Source organism: Pelodiscus sinensis, chromosome 2 (genome assembly GCF_049634645.1).
Source record: "Pelodiscus sinensis isolate JC-2024 chromosome 2, ASM4963464v1, whole genome shotgun sequence".
NCBI classification, from domain to species: Eukaryota; Metazoa; Chordata; order Testudines; family Trionychidae; genus Pelodiscus; species Pelodiscus sinensis.
This window is the reverse complement of record NC_134712.1, coordinates 87,252,905-87,269,619: the sequence shown is the minus strand read 5'-3', so window position 1 is coordinate 87,269,619 and position 16,715 is coordinate 87,252,905. Positions and strand designations below refer to the sequence as shown.

At 44.8% G+C, this 16,715-nt stretch overlaps 1 protein-coding gene across 3 annotated transcripts in view; it reads left to right on the top strand.

The window, feature by feature from the left end:
• Positions 1-3,095: 3,095 nt before the first annotated feature.
• AFG3L2 (AFG3 like matrix AAA peptidase subunit 2) overlaps positions 3,096-16,715 on the top strand; it is a 41,337-nt gene continuing 27,717 nt past the window's right edge. Inside the window, exons 1-6 of one of the 3 annotated variants that reach the window (XM_075920999.1) lie at positions 3,097-3,375; positions 8,139-8,224; positions 9,713-9,812; positions 10,803-10,871; positions 15,212-15,333; positions 16,180-16,332. In XM_075920999.1, the coding sequence (XP_075777114.1) occupies positions 8,222-8,224; positions 9,713-9,812; positions 10,803-10,871; positions 15,212-15,333; positions 16,180-16,332 (447 nt within the window). In that variant the 5' untranslated portion in view covers positions 3,097-3,375; positions 8,139-8,221. Of the gene's footprint in view, positions 3,376-8,138; positions 8,225-9,712; positions 9,813-10,802; positions 10,872-15,211; positions 15,334-16,179; positions 16,333-16,715 lie in introns of all 3 variants that reach the window. The other 2 variants (XM_006117495.4, XM_006117494.4) reach the window with 2 other exon arrangements.

Genomic DNA, 16,715 nt, shown 5'->3' with positions numbered 1-16,715 from the left:
CTCCTCCCTTGCCCTGCACCCTCCCCCACATCCTACCCTGACTCCAGTGCCCACACATATCCTCAGCCTACTGCCCTAAGCCATTCCACACCCCACACACTCCAATGCGAATAAAACTGCATTAATAACAGAAAATCACAGTTATTGCTTTAATTACATATATATTACATTATAGATCCTCTTCAGGTTTCAGTATTTGCTTGTTGTCAAGTGGAATACCCGAACATGTCTGGTCTGATGTGATGTAGCAGTACTGTCCTATCGCAACCCTCACTCCCATCGCAACTTGCCCCTTTTCCCAGAACACGGGTTGCAATAGGACAGTACCTATAAGACATTTAAATTACTTTCATCCCTGGTCGTAACCAAGACGGACTCCTGGGATAAGGCACTCTTGGGGTGTGTCTAGATTGGCAAGATTTTGCACAAAAGCAGCCGCTTTTGTGCAAAAACTTGCCAGCTGTCTACATTGGCCACTTGAATTTGCGCAAAAGCACTGACGTTCTAATGTAAGAATTCAGTGCTTCTTGCGCAAATACTTTGATGCTCCTGCTCAGGGATAAGCCCTCTTGCGCAAGAATAATTGTGCAAGAGGGCCAGTGTAGAAAGGCACCTTAATTTTTTGCACAAGAAAGCCCGATGGCTAAAATGGCCATCAGAGCTTTCTTGCGCAAAAGCACGTCTATCCTGGGCACGGATGCTTTTGCGCAAAATCACTTTTTGCGCAAAAGCATCCATGCCAATATAGTGATAGAAATGTAGACATACCCCAAGGCTGCATCTAGACTGGCACGATTTTGCGGAAATACTTTTAATCCTTTCGATAGAAGGATGCAAATGAAGACATTCGAATTTGTAAATGAAGCTGGGATTTAAATAGCTCGCTCTTCATTAGCATAATCTCGTTATGGCGCTATTTTGAAATGAAATAAAACATGCTGAGTAGACGCGTTATTTCGAGAGAAAACCCTTCTCCCAAAATAACTGTTAAACCTCATTTTATGAGGAATAAGGGTTATTTCCAGAGAAGGGTTTTCTCTCAAAATAACGCATCTACACAGCGTGTTTTATTTCCAAATAGTGCTATTTCAAAATAGCACCATAATGAGATTATGCAAATGAAGCGTGAGATATTTAAATCCTGACTTCATTTGCAATTTCGAATGTCTTCATTTGCATTCTTCTATCAAAAGAGGAATGTAGTGTAGACGTACCATTAACTATACTTGTGTCCCTAGTTCCGTGGTCACCAACATGTGGATGATCGCGAGGCCTCAACTAGTTGCTCATGAGGCATCCTGTCTGCCCCGCCCTCATTTCCCTCCCACCGCTGATAAGCCCCACTACTTACCTCAAGAGAAAATGGAGGTAGTGTCGGCTTCCTGGGGATGGACAGAAGTCCCACGGCTTAGCGCCACTTCTGGCAATTCTGGAAGTGTGCTAGCTGCTCTGCCGGGTGTACTGCGGAAGGTAGCATTGGCTCCCTGCACCGCACAGGAGGGGTGAGTCGGCCCCAGGAGAGGCGTGCGCGGGGCTTTCCTGCACAGGGGGTCAGCCCCCTGGGCAGGCGTGCGTGCGGGGCTTCCCTGTGCGGGGGGGGGGGGGGGGTCGGCCCCGGGGCAGGTGCACACTGGATTCCCTCTGGGGAGGGGGGGAATCCTGGGAGGAGGCAGATGCAGGCGACTCTCTGCCTCCACTGGCACCCCACTCCCCAGCCCCCACTCCCCAGCTACAGAACGTTGTCCCCACTCCCCTGTTCCCAGCTACAGAACTCTGTCCCTATTCCCGTCCCCACTCTCCAAACTCTGTCCCCTGCTGCAGAACCCTGCCCTCTGCCCTCCCAGCACCCTGCTCCCTCTCCCTTGCCCCCAGCCGCAGAACTCTGTCCCCACAAAATGTATAATTATAAATGCTTCCTTTTAGATTTAAATAGCATGAATAAAAAACAGACCATTTATTTCATAACTATAAACACGTGATTTTAATTTTATATATCACATTTAAAAATAAACTGTTTATCACAGTGTATAAGTAAGGGCTGAGGATAGCAAGTGATGGACAGGAGGAGACTAGAGAGGACAGGGCTTCAAGGAAGGGGTGGGGCGGTAGATCTTCGCCTGTTCTGAGATTTAAAAAGTGATCTTGGGTGTAAAAAGGTTGGAGACCACTGCCCTAGTTGAATTGCAAGCACATGGCTCTTACAGTTAATGTTGTGTGCTATCAGTATGCATCTCACTTCACCTGTCCTTACTTAATGTGTGTGTCACTTTAGTAATACTGGTAGGAAAAAAAATGTTGAAGATGGAAACCAGCAGAATCTGGCAATTGTGCAGATGGACAACAGTAAACAAAATGTCTCACAGGCCACACATAAAACCCCAAGCCCTGCACCACAGGTTGCTTACCACTGACCTCAGTCCAAGCCAAGCACAATTTAACTACAAGTATGGCTGAGAACACGCACATCCCTTATTTTGGATATCAGGATAGGGTTTTGACCATAGTTCTGCAAATACATTTTATGACATGTCTCTTAAAAGGGCTGTTTTCACTACACTTGCAGTTCAGAGAGAGACACCCTAAGGATGGAAGGGGCCAGGAAGAACAAAGATTGCTGTGTTCTCCAAATCATCTTGACTTTTATTTTAAAAAGACACTACATACTGGCAACCCCTGAACCCTCAGGGCCTGATCTGACACAGAAACCTTCCTCTCCTCAGTCTTCCTCCTTTGCTGCCCCAGGCACCTGCGGTCCCTTTGTCATTCTCTTGATCTTGCTTCCTCCCTCTTCCCCTTCCTGTCACCTTTTCCTCCCGCGTCACCCTGACTCGCAGACACAGCTCCCTCCCTCCTTCTGCTGAAGGGCTTTCACCTGGGGGTCAGGCGTTGGGGTCCGAGGGGGCGCTGGGGGAAGAGTGTGGCTAAATGGAAAGGGGTGACAGAAGGGGGGGAGTGGAAGGGAGCCGGTGGGTGGAGCCTAGAGAGCGTGGGGGGTGGGGCAAGTGCCTGGGCGCAGAGGAAACGCGGCAAGACTCGAGAACACGCCGGAGGGGCGGGGGCGGGGGCGGGGGCAGGGGCAGGCAGACTAACGGCTCTGGGGAGGTGGGGCCAATGCCGCAGCCGCCATGCTGGAGGAGGCGGGGCCTGGGGCGCCCCGCGGCCGGGCCCTACGATCAAGACGTGATGAGCTCGCACGCGGGGGCGGGGCTTGTGGCCGGGGCGCAGCCGAGTCTTGCTCGCGGCGGCCGTTTGGCCATGGCGCACCGCTACCTGCTGCTGTCGCGGGGCTGCTGCCGGCGCCGGGGCCTGCCCAGTGTCCTGACGCTGCAGCAGCTGCTCTCGGGCCGGGGCCCCTCCGGGCCGGGGCTGGCGCAGGTGAGTGACACAGTGTGGGGGGCGGGGCAGCCGCTGTCAGTCAGTCTCGGTTGGGGGTGTGGATGGCTCCCAGGCCTACGTGTGGGGTGTCCCGAGGACCGGCGGTGACCCGAGGACCGGCGGTGACCGGGTGCGCTCCCCGCGGCCAGCGCTTAACCCGCGTTCGGGGCCCGGCCCCGCAGGGGGCTGCTCGGCCTGGGGCGCCTGAGATTCCTCGGGGCCCGCCGAGTGCCCCCAGCCAGAAACTGGCGAGCGTGGCAGGGGCAGTCTTCGGCTTTTGCCTTTTGTCCTTGAGGAGCCGCGGATCAGGCTGCCCCGGGCCTCCAGCGTGACCCCGCCAAGTGGGAGCTGGTGGCCGGTCTTAGCGTATCGGCATTAAAGCAAGGTGGGGATGGTGGGAGGATTTAAGGGCGCCGGACGCTCTCCGGGCTGGTTAGCTGGGGCGCTCTTATCAACTCAAAGTCTTCTGGACCCCTACGAACTATTCGCTGCTCACCCATAAGCCAAGGTGTTTAAAAAAAATCTCCTATGGCTCACTTTACAAGGAAGTGACCGGGATGCAGAAGGAAAAGTAAACTGGAAGGTCACAGGTTGCAAGCTGTAAGTTGCTGGTTTGAATCTGAACAAGTGCAAAATTGCACAAATAGCACTGTCGTGTGACAGTGACTGTTCACTCAGGGAAATGGTGTGGCCTGTATCCAGCTACTACAACACAGGTTTGTAGAGCACAGAAGCTTTCTGAGTGATCACTCTTATTTCTAATTTCATTGGCTAGAAAGGGAGACTTGTCTTATAGCCTGGCATGGGACAGGGACTCCATTCAGTTCCCGACTCTTTCATCGACTTCCTAATCGCTCTCAGCCTTTCCAGACTTGTGTACCCCTTTCAGGAGTCTGGTTTGTCCTGTGTAATCCCAAGTTTCACCTCACTTAAAAACTACTTGCTTACAAAATCAGAAATAAAAATATACATGTCATAGCCTAAGTTCTCTTAAGTGGCACTGCCTGAGCTGTGGTAGGGAGAGATGCCTCTCCCCCAGCAGGAACTTATCATGGTGCGGGGCGAGGTGCTTCTTCCCACCAGCCCCAGCAGGAACCTATCATGGCTAGGGCAGAGACATCCCTCCTCCTCCTCCCCCCCCCCCAGCTGCTGCTGTAAGGGGAGATAGCTGGGGAGGGAGGGTCCTGACACACTCTCTCTCTCTCTCTCTCTGCTGTAGCCCCCAGGCAGCTTGAAACCCAGCCCCCTAGTGCCCCCTCCCTGCACTCCCAGCCCTTTGCCCCAGTCCTGAGCCCCCCCATCACTCACCCTCACCCACACACACACCCCCCACACCAATCCTCTGCTCCAACCCTGAGCCCTCCGAACCTTTGTGCCTCCTCCCCCTCCACATACATACATAACATGAATTTTATGTTCTCCGATATGGAGATGATGTTCCACACCTGTAGGAAAATTAGAAGGAACACTGGTCACAGCCTACTATTAAGGAAATATTGCTTTTTTGTTTTTATCATTGATTTATACAATCAATTAGAATATACGTTTCAGTGTATAGTATAGAGCAGTATAAGCAAGTCATTGGATGACATTTTTAGTTTATACTGACTTAGCTAATGCTTTTTATGTAGGTTTTGGAAACTAAACAAATATCTAGATGAGTTGCTGTACCCCCGAAAGACCTTTCCATATCCCTAGGGGTATGTGTAAATTTGGTTGAAAACTACAGTACTACATGACCTTAGGCAAATCCCTTAATGTCTCTGTGCCTCAGTTTCCTGTCTGTGATGGGAGAACAGTTCACATTGCTGCAAAGATAAATTAATACTAAGTGTTTGGGATTCTTCAGCATTAGACCTCAAAGACTGAGTACACATTTTCATTTCAGGCGTAGTTTATTTTAATTCTTAGTTTCTTTGTGCAGACTTTAGTCTGGCCTTAATAATAATAAATGTGTTCAATTTTAAGTTAACGGGTATATTCTGATTCAAAATACCAAGTTTTCCTTTTAAGTAATTCTTCTGTTAAGCAGATAGAACATACATGATGGTGAACATAAGAAACCTAATGTATTAACTAGAATATCTTGACTGGAAAGCATAACTTATAAGAAACTGAAGTAAATAACCATATGTAATGATCTGCCGTGCATGCCTTTATGTAAGGTAATTTGGTATGCTGTGCATGCCTTTATGTAAGTTACTTTAGTTGGCTGTGCCTGCCTTTATGTAAGGTATACTTAATTTTCAAAGGATTGGTCTGTTGGAAACTTTCTATTTTTTTCTAAGCAGACTTATAAAGTAGTTGGTGGCTGTCATGTCATATTAAGAGGATATCAGTTTGGTCCATTTTACATTATTCAGTTTAAGACATTGACTTTCAACCTTTCTAGGAGTCTGATTTGCCTTCTGTACCCCCAAGTTTCACCTCATTTAAAAACTGCTTACAAAATCAGACCTAAAAATACAGAAGTGTCACAGTAAACTAGTACTGAAAATTGCTTATTTTCACCATATAATTATAAAATTATTCCTTTGGGATATAAATATTGTACAGGTTGGACCTGACTGGTCCGGCACCCTCGGGACCTGACTGATCCTGAACAAAGTTATTTACTGGACATAGAGAGGTCCCCTTCATTGGCCTCTCAGCTCTCCACTCCTCCCTACAGCTGGCTGCTTCCAGCCTGCTCCTGAGCTCACTGCCCCCAGGCTCAGGCCCTAGCCCCGCTGCTGCTTGTCTCCAGAACCAGCCCTCCTGCTGCCAGACCTCCCTGTCCCTGAGCTCTATGGTTCTGCCAGACCAGAGAGTCCCATTTTTTAGCATATAGATCAGTGTACCCAATCTTATGAAATGCTCATTTGTGCTGATTCTGGTAATGATTTTTATGTAGCCTGTTGTAAAACTGAAGAAATATCTAAATGAGTTGAGGTGGGTACTTGGAAGATTTTTGTGTCTTACTTAACCTTGGTAGAAATGTAGCCGTGTTAGTCTGGTGCAGCTGAAGCAAAAAACAGGACTGTGTAGCACTTTAAAGACTAACAAGATGGTTTAATAGGTGATGAACTTTCGTGGGCCAGACCCACTTCCTCAGATCAAATAGTGGAAGAAAAATGTCACAACCATTTATACCAAAGGATACTAATAAAAAAAAAAGAACACATATGAAAAGGAGAAATCAAATTTCAGAACAGAAGAGGGGTTGGGGGGGAAGGAGGGAGGTAAATGTCTGTGAGCTAAATTATATTATAGGTGATAATTGGGGAAGCTGTCTTTGTAATTGGTAAGATAATTAGCGTCTTTATTCAAATTTGAGTGTAAAGTGTCGAATTTAAGCATGAATGACAGTTCAGAGGATTCTCTTTGAAGTGAAGTCTTAAAAGCTCACTTGGTTGGGTCCAATAATGGTATCAGCAGAGTGAATATGTGAACAAAGCTGGCAACTACCCACCCAGAGAAATAAAAAAGCTAATTGAAATTGAAAGAGCCAGACGAATACCTAGAAACCAACTACTTCAAGACAGACCCAAGAAAACCAACAATAGAACACCACTTGTCATCACCTACAGCCCCCAACTTAAACCTGCCCAACACATTATCAATAAACTACAGCCTATACTGGAACAGGATACTAAACTCCAAGAGGCTCTAGGAGAGAGACCCATAGTCTCCTATAGACAACCACCTAACCTCAAGATGATTCTTACCAACAGGACATACCACACTAATACCAACCCTGGTACCTTCCCTTGCAACAAACCCTGTTGCCAGCTTTGTCCACATATTCACTCTGCTGATACCATTATTGGACCCAACCAAGTGAGTTATAAGATCAAGAACACACATTCCTGCGCATCCAGAAATATAATTTATGCAATCATGTGCCGAAAGTGTCCGTCTGCTATGTACATTGGACAGACGTCTCAGACACTTCGCCAAAGAATCAGTGCCCACAAAACAGATATTAGACAGGATCACAAAGAAAAAACAGTTTCTTGCCATTTCAACCAGAAAGGACATTGTCTCAACGACTTGATTACCTGCATCCTGCTTCAAAGACCTTTTAAGACTTCACTTCAAAGAGAATCCTCTGAACTGTCATTCATGCTTAAATTCGACACTTTACACTCAAATTTGAATAAAGACACTAATTATCTTACCCATTACAAAGATAACTTCCCCAATTATCACCTCTAATATCATTAGCTCACAGACATTTACCTCCCCCTTCCTCCCTCTTCCATCCCCCTTCTGTTCTGAAATTTGATTGGTCCTTTTCATATGTGTTCATTTTTTTTATTTGTATCGTTTGGTGTATATATATGGTTGTGACAATTTTCTTCCACTATTTGATCTGAGGAAGTGGGTCTGGCTCATGAAAGCTCATCACCTATTAAACCATCTTGTTAGTCTTTAAAGTGCTACACAGTCCTGTGTTTTTTCTTTTACTTAATTAACCTTGTACATGTATTTCTGGTTAGGAGCCACTGGTTTAATACATTTTTTAAATAATGTTTTTGAAGTTTTTTGCCATGCAGTAAATAATAAGTACTGGTGTTTATTATTTATTGATAAACTTGATTTTTTTGGCCGTGACCAGTTTTTTATTTTGAAATAACAGAAACTGTAGGGAATTTTCTGTGATTCTTTTGTATTCTTGGTGTGGATTAGAATTATGAGGATATAGTGGCTTTTCTTTTTGTATGGTGAAAAATTTTGACACTGTCATAAATACCCAGCAATGCTGCTATTTTGTTTTGCAGCATAAGATTCTGAAGGAGATTGAGCATGAGGCAGCATTTATTCAGTCCTACAGGTCGTCTTGTATTTGTCTGACACTGTTAAAATGGTGAGTAGAGTTGCATCACAGCCTTAATGTAACTCAGGTGTAAACCTGACCTGTATGCTCTCTACCTCTCTCCATTGTGGACTGTATTATAGTGTTACCACCTTTGTTCAGTAATGCTCATTAGGTATTGTTCTCTTTTCCTAACATAAAGGTTCCTTAAATTCCTTTGTCATGACAACTGTTTTATCCACATGATTGATAGGCTGGGCATAAAATGGCCTAACTATTTAGACACCATGAAGGCAAAGTATGCTTTATTTGCTCTTTGTTCTTTCCCCTTTTGAGAGACACTGCTTTCAGGGTATCATTTTAGGTCACTTTGGCATTCTCAGCTCCAGCTAACCTAAGGACAGTTTCCCTAGGAACAGTAGCATGATGTGCTAAAACTAGATTTTTCATGATATTATAGTTATTAGGTTGAATGTGTAATATCTTGGCTGTAATATTCCTTCGTAGTAGCCTTGACTTTTAGACTATGCAGATCAAGTGCTATACAAAATAATGAGAATGTCTCCTCTTCCAGCCCTGGCGCTGAGCTGAAATGGAATACATTTTTAAATAGAAACAAAACAAATCAGAAAATTAAATCAGATTTCATAGAGCCTTAAGTATGACAATACACAATGAAGTTGGAGGGCATCAACAGACTGAGAATCCTTCACATGCCTGTCAATCTCAGAAGTGAATAACAAGGAGATAGGAGCATTCAGTTCCTTTACCTTCCATAGATATCCAAAGCCCTTATTATGTTTCACAATCATATCAGATGCTAGAGCTGGTGCATCCTTTCCACTGAACTCTAGAACCCTGCAAACAAGGAAGGCACTTCAATTAGCACATATCAAATTCATATTATGCTGTAAATATATCCATATATATAATATTAAACTTTAGATCTTGTTTAGGATTTTTTTCTCTCAAATGGGCTTCTCAGTTCAGTGTAAGCACTGTCTAATATGCTCTTTTGTATTGAATCTCTGAGCAGAAATAATCTTGATTTTTCTCAAAGAAACTCATGCCATAACCGTGAGGATCTCACCTGTCCAGCCAAGCTGAGTGCTACAGCAAATACCCATTAGCTGATAATGTAAAAAATTCATGTAGTACTTCAAATTATCTTATGTCTGAGGTTGTATGGGAAATGTAAGTGTAAAACCAAATGTCCGCAATGTGTATCATATGCATTTATTTATAATAATTTTTTGTTTCATTATTTTTATTGACATTGTTGGCAAGATTATAGATTTGTACAGCAAAGGTAACAGATTTGCTTATTTCAGAAAACCATATGATTATTAATTTCTACCTTTATCCCATTTTTTTATTTCTTTGCTCATATCCTCAGCAATACTTACTGTATTAGGGTGGAAAAGAATCTTCTGATATACTGTGTAATATCTGATGACATCAAAAAAATTTAAAGAGCTTGTTTGAAAAAATGTATAACACTTTCTTGTTGCCTAATAGTGTTTGTGCTTCATCTTTCAGTTTCATGAACAGGTTACCGCTAGAGTGACTGCTAACAGAAGTACTGTCTTGGCACACATAATTGCTGCTTACAGAAGGTTCTTCTCCCAACCTCCTAAAGGTAATCATAACTTAGCAGTGAGTGAAATGCAGCTCATTGAGTTCTGTAGTGAAGACCACTCTCGTATTTCATTTGGCCTGGTTGTCCTCAGAGACATCAGGTTCCAGCATGAAATGATCACTGATAGCAAGATAGAGAATTGCATGTTGGGATCTGTGGACTGCACCTCCTGTTTAAAAATAAGTAACTGCAGTTTGCTTCATCTTATTCCATTTAAACTAGTCTTCAGGTTCCTGACAATTTGCTAGTGCATTGCTCAGTTTAAACCACGTTTACATATCCCTGATTTATAACTTTGTGTGGACTAGAAAGCTCTGATGAATTGTTAATGAGTATTATAAATGCTCATTTTTCTACATGTGTGCATTGGGATCTTGATGCACACAAATTTGTCACATAAATTGTGTGTGTAATCTAAAATATTTTAGTCTAATTTAGAGTTAATAGTGCAGTTGTATTTAAATATTATACATCTATGTGGTGCTTGACAACTAGGGAGAAGGACATGCTCATGCTGTTTGTCAATCTTTGGCTAGCTTTTTCAGTACTAATCCTCCAAGTAGTGGGGGTAAAAGGGAATTATGGAGTCTAGTGAAAAGGGGTTGGTAATTAAAAGGAAAGATTCTTTTCCAGACACTCCTAGGTTTCTCTTTTTTTCCTAGTACCTTATTAAACACCCTTTCATTTGTTGACTTGAAGAGCAATTTGACTTCAGCTCAATGTTAATTTACTAAGAGAATAAAAACTTATTATTTTTCTTTTCCAAGTAAATATCTTCAGTCAAAGTAAACCAGATATGTTCTGCTGAACATTATAAAGTGATTCTTCAGTCTTTTCGAAAGAACTACTATTGAGATGAGGTTAATAACTTACATGATACAGGGTAATATGTGCATAATACTTATGCTTATTAAATTTAAGTACCCTCATTTGTCATAGAAGTATCAATTACTAGTAGTATTAGATGCTTTTAATGTGTTCTCTTCATAGGATTTGAAAAGTATTTTCCTAATGGAAAGAAGGTTAATGAATCCAAAGGATCAGCTGGTGAAACAAAAGGTATTAATGGGCTATTCCCATTCAAGCTTTACTTTAGACTACTTATTAATTCTGTAACTATGAGACTGATACATTCGTATTAGATGTTTGCAGATACTGTGCTCCACATAGTCTGTGGTTTCAGAGCCATCATTAAAACCTTTTTAGTTCCATATGGCATACAGGCTTTAGAGTTGGGGTTTTTTTCTTCCTTTTATGGATATGTATTTAGTGCCCTTTTAATGAACATAATCACGCGTTATACAGGCAGTCCCCGACTTACGCGGATCCGACTTACGTCAGATCCGCACTCACGAACGGGGCTTTCTCGCCCCGGAGGTCGAGGTAGCGGATTGCTACCTGTGAGCTCCGGGGGAGAAAGCCCCGTTCGTAAGCTGCTCGGGTGCCCCTGGTCTGCTGGAGACCGTCTCCAGCAGACCAGGGGCACCGGGCGGGCTCCCACGCTTCTGAGGCTTTGCCAGAGCAAAGCCTCAGAAGCGCAGGAACCCGCCCGCTGCTGCCGCTTGAGTCTCGTGTCCCTGGTCTGCTGGGGGGGGGGGGGGCACGGCTAGTGTGCCCCCCCCCCCACAGCAGACCAGGCTTTTTTTTTGGACCCTGGGGCAGAGCAGCTGGGGCGCTGCCGATTGGTCCTGCAGCGCCCGCTCTGGGCACTACTGGACCAAGCCGGCAGCACCCCAGCTGCTCTGCCCCAGGTCCTGATTCAGCCGCTGCTGGTCAGTTTCAGCGGTGGCTGAATCAGGACACCTGGGGCAGAGCAGCTGGGGTGCTGCTGGGTTGGTCCAGTAGCGCCGAGGAGCGGTGCTACTGGAGCAATCCAGCAGCACCCCAGCTGCTCTGCCCCAGGCGTTCCCAAGTCAGCCGCTGCTGAAACTGACCAGCGCTGACTACAGGAAGCCTGAGGCAGAGTTGCTCTGCCCCAGGCTTCCTGGAATCAGCGCTGATCAGTTTCAGCAGCAGCTGACTTGGGGACACCTGGGGTTCTTAAGTTGAATCTGTATGTAAGTCAGAACTGGTGGTCAGTTTCAGCAGCGGCTGAATCTGGACGCCAGTTCCAACTTGCATACAGATTCAACTTAAGAACAAACCTACAGTCCCTATCTTGTACGTAACCCGGGGACTGCCTGTATAAGCCTTTCCTAGAGCAATTTAAAACATCTGTTCCTTATCTGGACAGTAACCACAAAGTCTCCTTCGGGTAGTGTTCCCGTGGGTGCTCCACTGTGGGTTCCTTTCATGGTGTTGAGCCCCATTCCGGCGCTGCAGATCGGAGATCTTTTAGCTGTTGTTTGCCAGACCACTCATGCGTGGCAGCCATCTTGCGGCTTTTCGCGTCGTTTCTGCGTCGCGCAGTCCAGCTCGCCAGTTCCTGTCAACTGTCCATGGACGCATATGGAGAAACTGCTCCCTCTCTTGTCCGGGTTCATTCCTGTCAGGATTGAGATATATTACTTAGTTAGTGGTTATAGTTATAGTAGTTAGTTTAAAGTTAAAAAATTTCTCATAGTTATAGTTACTCCAAACAGTTATAATGCCTGGATCCCCAGGTTTTAAAAGGTGCGTGCTCTGTAGAGATTCCATGCCCGCTTTCGGACGGGCACTCGGCATGTATCAAATGTTTAGGTGAAGGCCACATCCCACAAAAGTGCCCTCACTGCTCTAAGCTCACGGCCCGAGCTCGGAGAGACCGCGAAATGTGGCTGAAAATGCTGCTGTTCGACAAGGCTCTTGCGCCACAGTCTGACCTTCCGACAGAGCCCGCTGCTCCTGTCCTTACGAAGGCAGCCTATAAGAAAAAGCCTTCTTTGCTGTCTCGCTCGTTACCAGCGAGAGTCAGTTTGGCGGACAAACCGGGCACCTCAGGTTAATGGGGGCCTGCGGGCCGGAGAAGGTCAAACGTGCCCGTAGTGCGTCGGCGCTGAGCCCATCTGAGCGCCCCATCGCACCGAGACAAGGCAGCACTATCGACACCGTCGCCGGCACCGGAACACACGGTACCGAGACCCTTTGACTCAACAAGAGTCAGGGCACCATCCTCATCCCCGGCACCGAGAAGCTCAGCACCGACATCACCGTCGACACCGGGAGCCACGGTGCCTACAACCTCGTCGGTATTGAGAGCCAGGGCACCGATGCCTCCTCCAGCACCGAGACTTGTGGCACCTCCAACTGCTGCACTCAGCGAAGCACCGGGACCATCCCATAAATCGACCCCCTATATGTTGCCTGTACAGAGGTCTAGTAGACTCAGGGAGAGAGTTCAGCGCTTCCCATCTCTGTCCCCTAGCCTGGGACCAGAGACGTTTTCACCGGAGCCGCCATCCCTATTGCCACGCTTGCCCAGGGTGCCTCACCACCACTCATCCTCTACACGGCATTCTGTTTACACACCATCTCCGCGGTATTTACTACCGGCATTGTTACTCCCCATCGCCTTCACATTCCAGACGGCGTTCCAGATCGCCACCATCGTATCACAGGTCGTCACAGTATGAACACCGCTATGTAAGGCAGTATGACTATACACCTTACTATGATGACCGATGGTACCGTACATATGACCCCAGGGACCGATTGTCCTGCTCGCATTCCCATTCAGCGGCTAGATCTGTATCACCAGCCCCATCATCTCCAGCGCCACTTACAGCAGTATCTTCCTCTCCACAGTCTGAGAGACCACCGACTCCTTCTGGTGATCACCGTAGGCCGCTTGACTCTGGGCAACAACAGGTGCCTTTTCCTCCAGATACAGAGGACTCTCATCAACAGTCCCCGACGGAGGTTGCGTCTTCATCCCCTGATGTCGCTATTTTCCAGGGGGAAGCCTCCCCTACTGACGACATAAAAGACTTCCAAGATTTCTTTAAAAGGGTCGCTGAATCGCAGAATGTTAAAGTGGGTGAAGTGCAACAGAAGCAGCACCATTTGCTGAGAAACTTACACCCTTCTCAGTCCACAAAAATAGCATTGTCATTGGACGAAGCGATATTGGAAATTGCCGATTCCATCTGGCAGACACTAGCCTCTCCTCCATCCACGAACAAAAAGGCGGACAGAAAGTATTATGTTCCTGCTTCTGGCATGGAATTCCTATTCAGCCATCCTGGACCCAATTTTCTGGTCCTGGATGCGGCCCAACAGAGATCAAAAGTTCTTCAATATAAGACCACCGCAACAGACAAGGATGTCAAGCGTTTGGACCTCTTCAGCAGGAAAGTCTATTCCTCTGCCACACTCTCGCGCCTCATGGCTAATTACTCCGCTTTGCTAGCAAACCACTCTTTCGATAACTACGCCAAACTGGTCCCTCTCCTAGAGCATCTTCCAGAATCAAAGCATCAGGTTTTAAAGGGAGTCATACAAAAGGGTTTTACGTCCTCACGGTCAGCGCTTCACATTGCGTTAGACACAGCAGACACAGTGGCACGTACCACAGCGATGGCAGTAGTTATGAGGTGAGCATCATGGCTCCACATGGCGGTGACTCCCAAAGAGCTCCGCACAAAGGTGGAGGATCTGCCCTTTGACTGGCAGAATCTGTTTGCAGACACAACGGACCAGGTCCTGCACTCCGGAAAAGACACACGCACTACATTAAGAACCCTGGGGATGTATACCCCGCCCTTTAAGCCCTTTATAGTAAACTTCACACCCTACTAGAGGCAGAGACCTTTTCCTTACCCGCCATACCAGAGCAGACACTATGAATCCCAGAGAGGTCGTCAACGACCCCAGAGGTGTCGCCCTCAACAACACAAGCCAGCTCAACAACAGGCAACCAAACAGGGATTGCGTAGTCAGATTATACTTAATTGCTTTAGTCAGATTATACTTAATGCTGGTTATGGGACCAGATTGACAGCCCTGGAAAAATACTCCCCATTTTTGTAAAATGGTCACAAAGGTAGAGTAATCTTCCCCACATTGCCCAGCTAGTCAAGCACCTCCATGTTCTAGAGGAACCAAATCTAGGGAATTGTGTAATTTCTTAGCTTCCAAGAGTAGAGGAATATACATAGTGGAGCTCTGTTTTGTTTATGGTCATATAATGTGGTCATTTGTTGATTAAGGAGTGGGATTACATGACTGTTTTGTTTGGGGAGGAGGAACAAAAAGAGAAAAATGTGATTCTTCAATAAATTATACTTTATTGATTTCAGAGATGCTTGGCATTAGTAACCTATTGTGCATTTAGGGTTAGGTTTTTTTTTTCTTCAGAAAAGCTTGTAAATATAATATAAACAGAAAATCACTGTGTGTGTTTGAGATTTCTGTAACATTTGAAAATGTTGTTAGTGTGTTTCTTTATTTTATCCTTTTTTTTTCTTTTTTTTTTTTTATAGAAGTAAAGCAAACTAATGGCCAGCGACCTTCTGGGAGTAACAGTGGAGGTGGTGGAGGAGGAGGAGGTGGAAAAAGAGGAGGCAAGAAAGATGACACTGGATGGTGGGCCAGATTACAGAAGGTCTTCAATCTAAAACACATTATTTTTGGCATTGGCTTACCTTGTATAAACACTGTGTGGTAACCCAATGAGAGAATATGATTTCGAATCTTTTGAAGAAGTGCTTAGTGTATTTTATAGTAAACTTTTGAAGGTAGATCAAACTTCTTATTGTCAGGGGAGGTTAATTTTTTTTAGGCAGCATGTGTATTGATAGATCAAACTGATAATAGTTTTCATAAAGTTTGATGTATTTAGTAAATATAGGTAAATCAAGTTATTTTGGTTTTAGAAAAACAGTTGCCATAAACACAGCTTTCCTGGAATTTTTTTCACACTATTAAACATAATACCAAAGAATACAGTAACTAAGGGTAGAAACAATATTTTTCTTTTCAATTTCTTTATTCTGTTTGACTGTACTTTGAGTATAGTTAGTTTTCTTTCTCCTATATAGGTTGATCAGTTTCCCCTTTTGTTTGTGTGGGTCTTTCCTTCATTGCTGTGTATGTTTTTTAAAAAAGCAGGTGAGGGGTATGAATGTGATTATAAAAATCACAAAAGTTGTCAGGAGAACGAGTCAGGAGTAAATATCTGAAAACTCTCTAATTGCTTAGCTTTCAGGTTAACTGTGTCCTGTTACTGTTTTATAAAGCACTTAAGATCCTCTTACAAGACATTTCCACAGTAATGTTTTTTTCTTTTGAACATAAAAAGTACAATATTTTGGCAAACAATTCAGTTTAGCTTGATGCACTCCTTGTTGTACCCTAAGAACAAATAGAAAATATACCTCTGATGTCTATTCTTTTGTTTATGTTAGAGAGATGAAAAAAATACTTTGTTTTTCTTCTTTTGGTGTTCTAGGGTGAGTTTCCATGGGATGATAAAGAGTTCCGGTTTTACTTCATGAGCAGTTCTATTTTCTGGGCTGCTCTTACGTATTACACTTTCTTCAGGAACTCTGGGAGAGAAATCACTTGGAAGGATTTTGTCAATAATTACCTTTCTAAGGGAATGGTGAGTAGTAAGTGTGGAGAATCCTAAAATAAGAGATAGCTAGTTTGGGTAGCAGCGTTAGTGTGACTTCTGCCCAAAAATATCTGAAACATACTAACAAAGGTAACTAATAAATAAGTTTCCCAGAATTTGACTTTCATTATTTTTTAAGTTTGACTATTTTAATTTGAAGAAATTTGGAATGTGGAAGGGTTAGCTATTTTAAGACTTGCAGTTCCAGGAAGTTGAAAACATTCTAAGGGTGGGATTAGTGTAGTGCTAACAGTGGTGCTGCAGGAGGCTCCCTGCATGATTGAGACCCCCCTGCATACGGCGTGGGGGAAGCTGCAGTCCTAGTCTGATGATCGGAGACTTCTGGACAAGCGTTCAAGGAGAGGGATGAG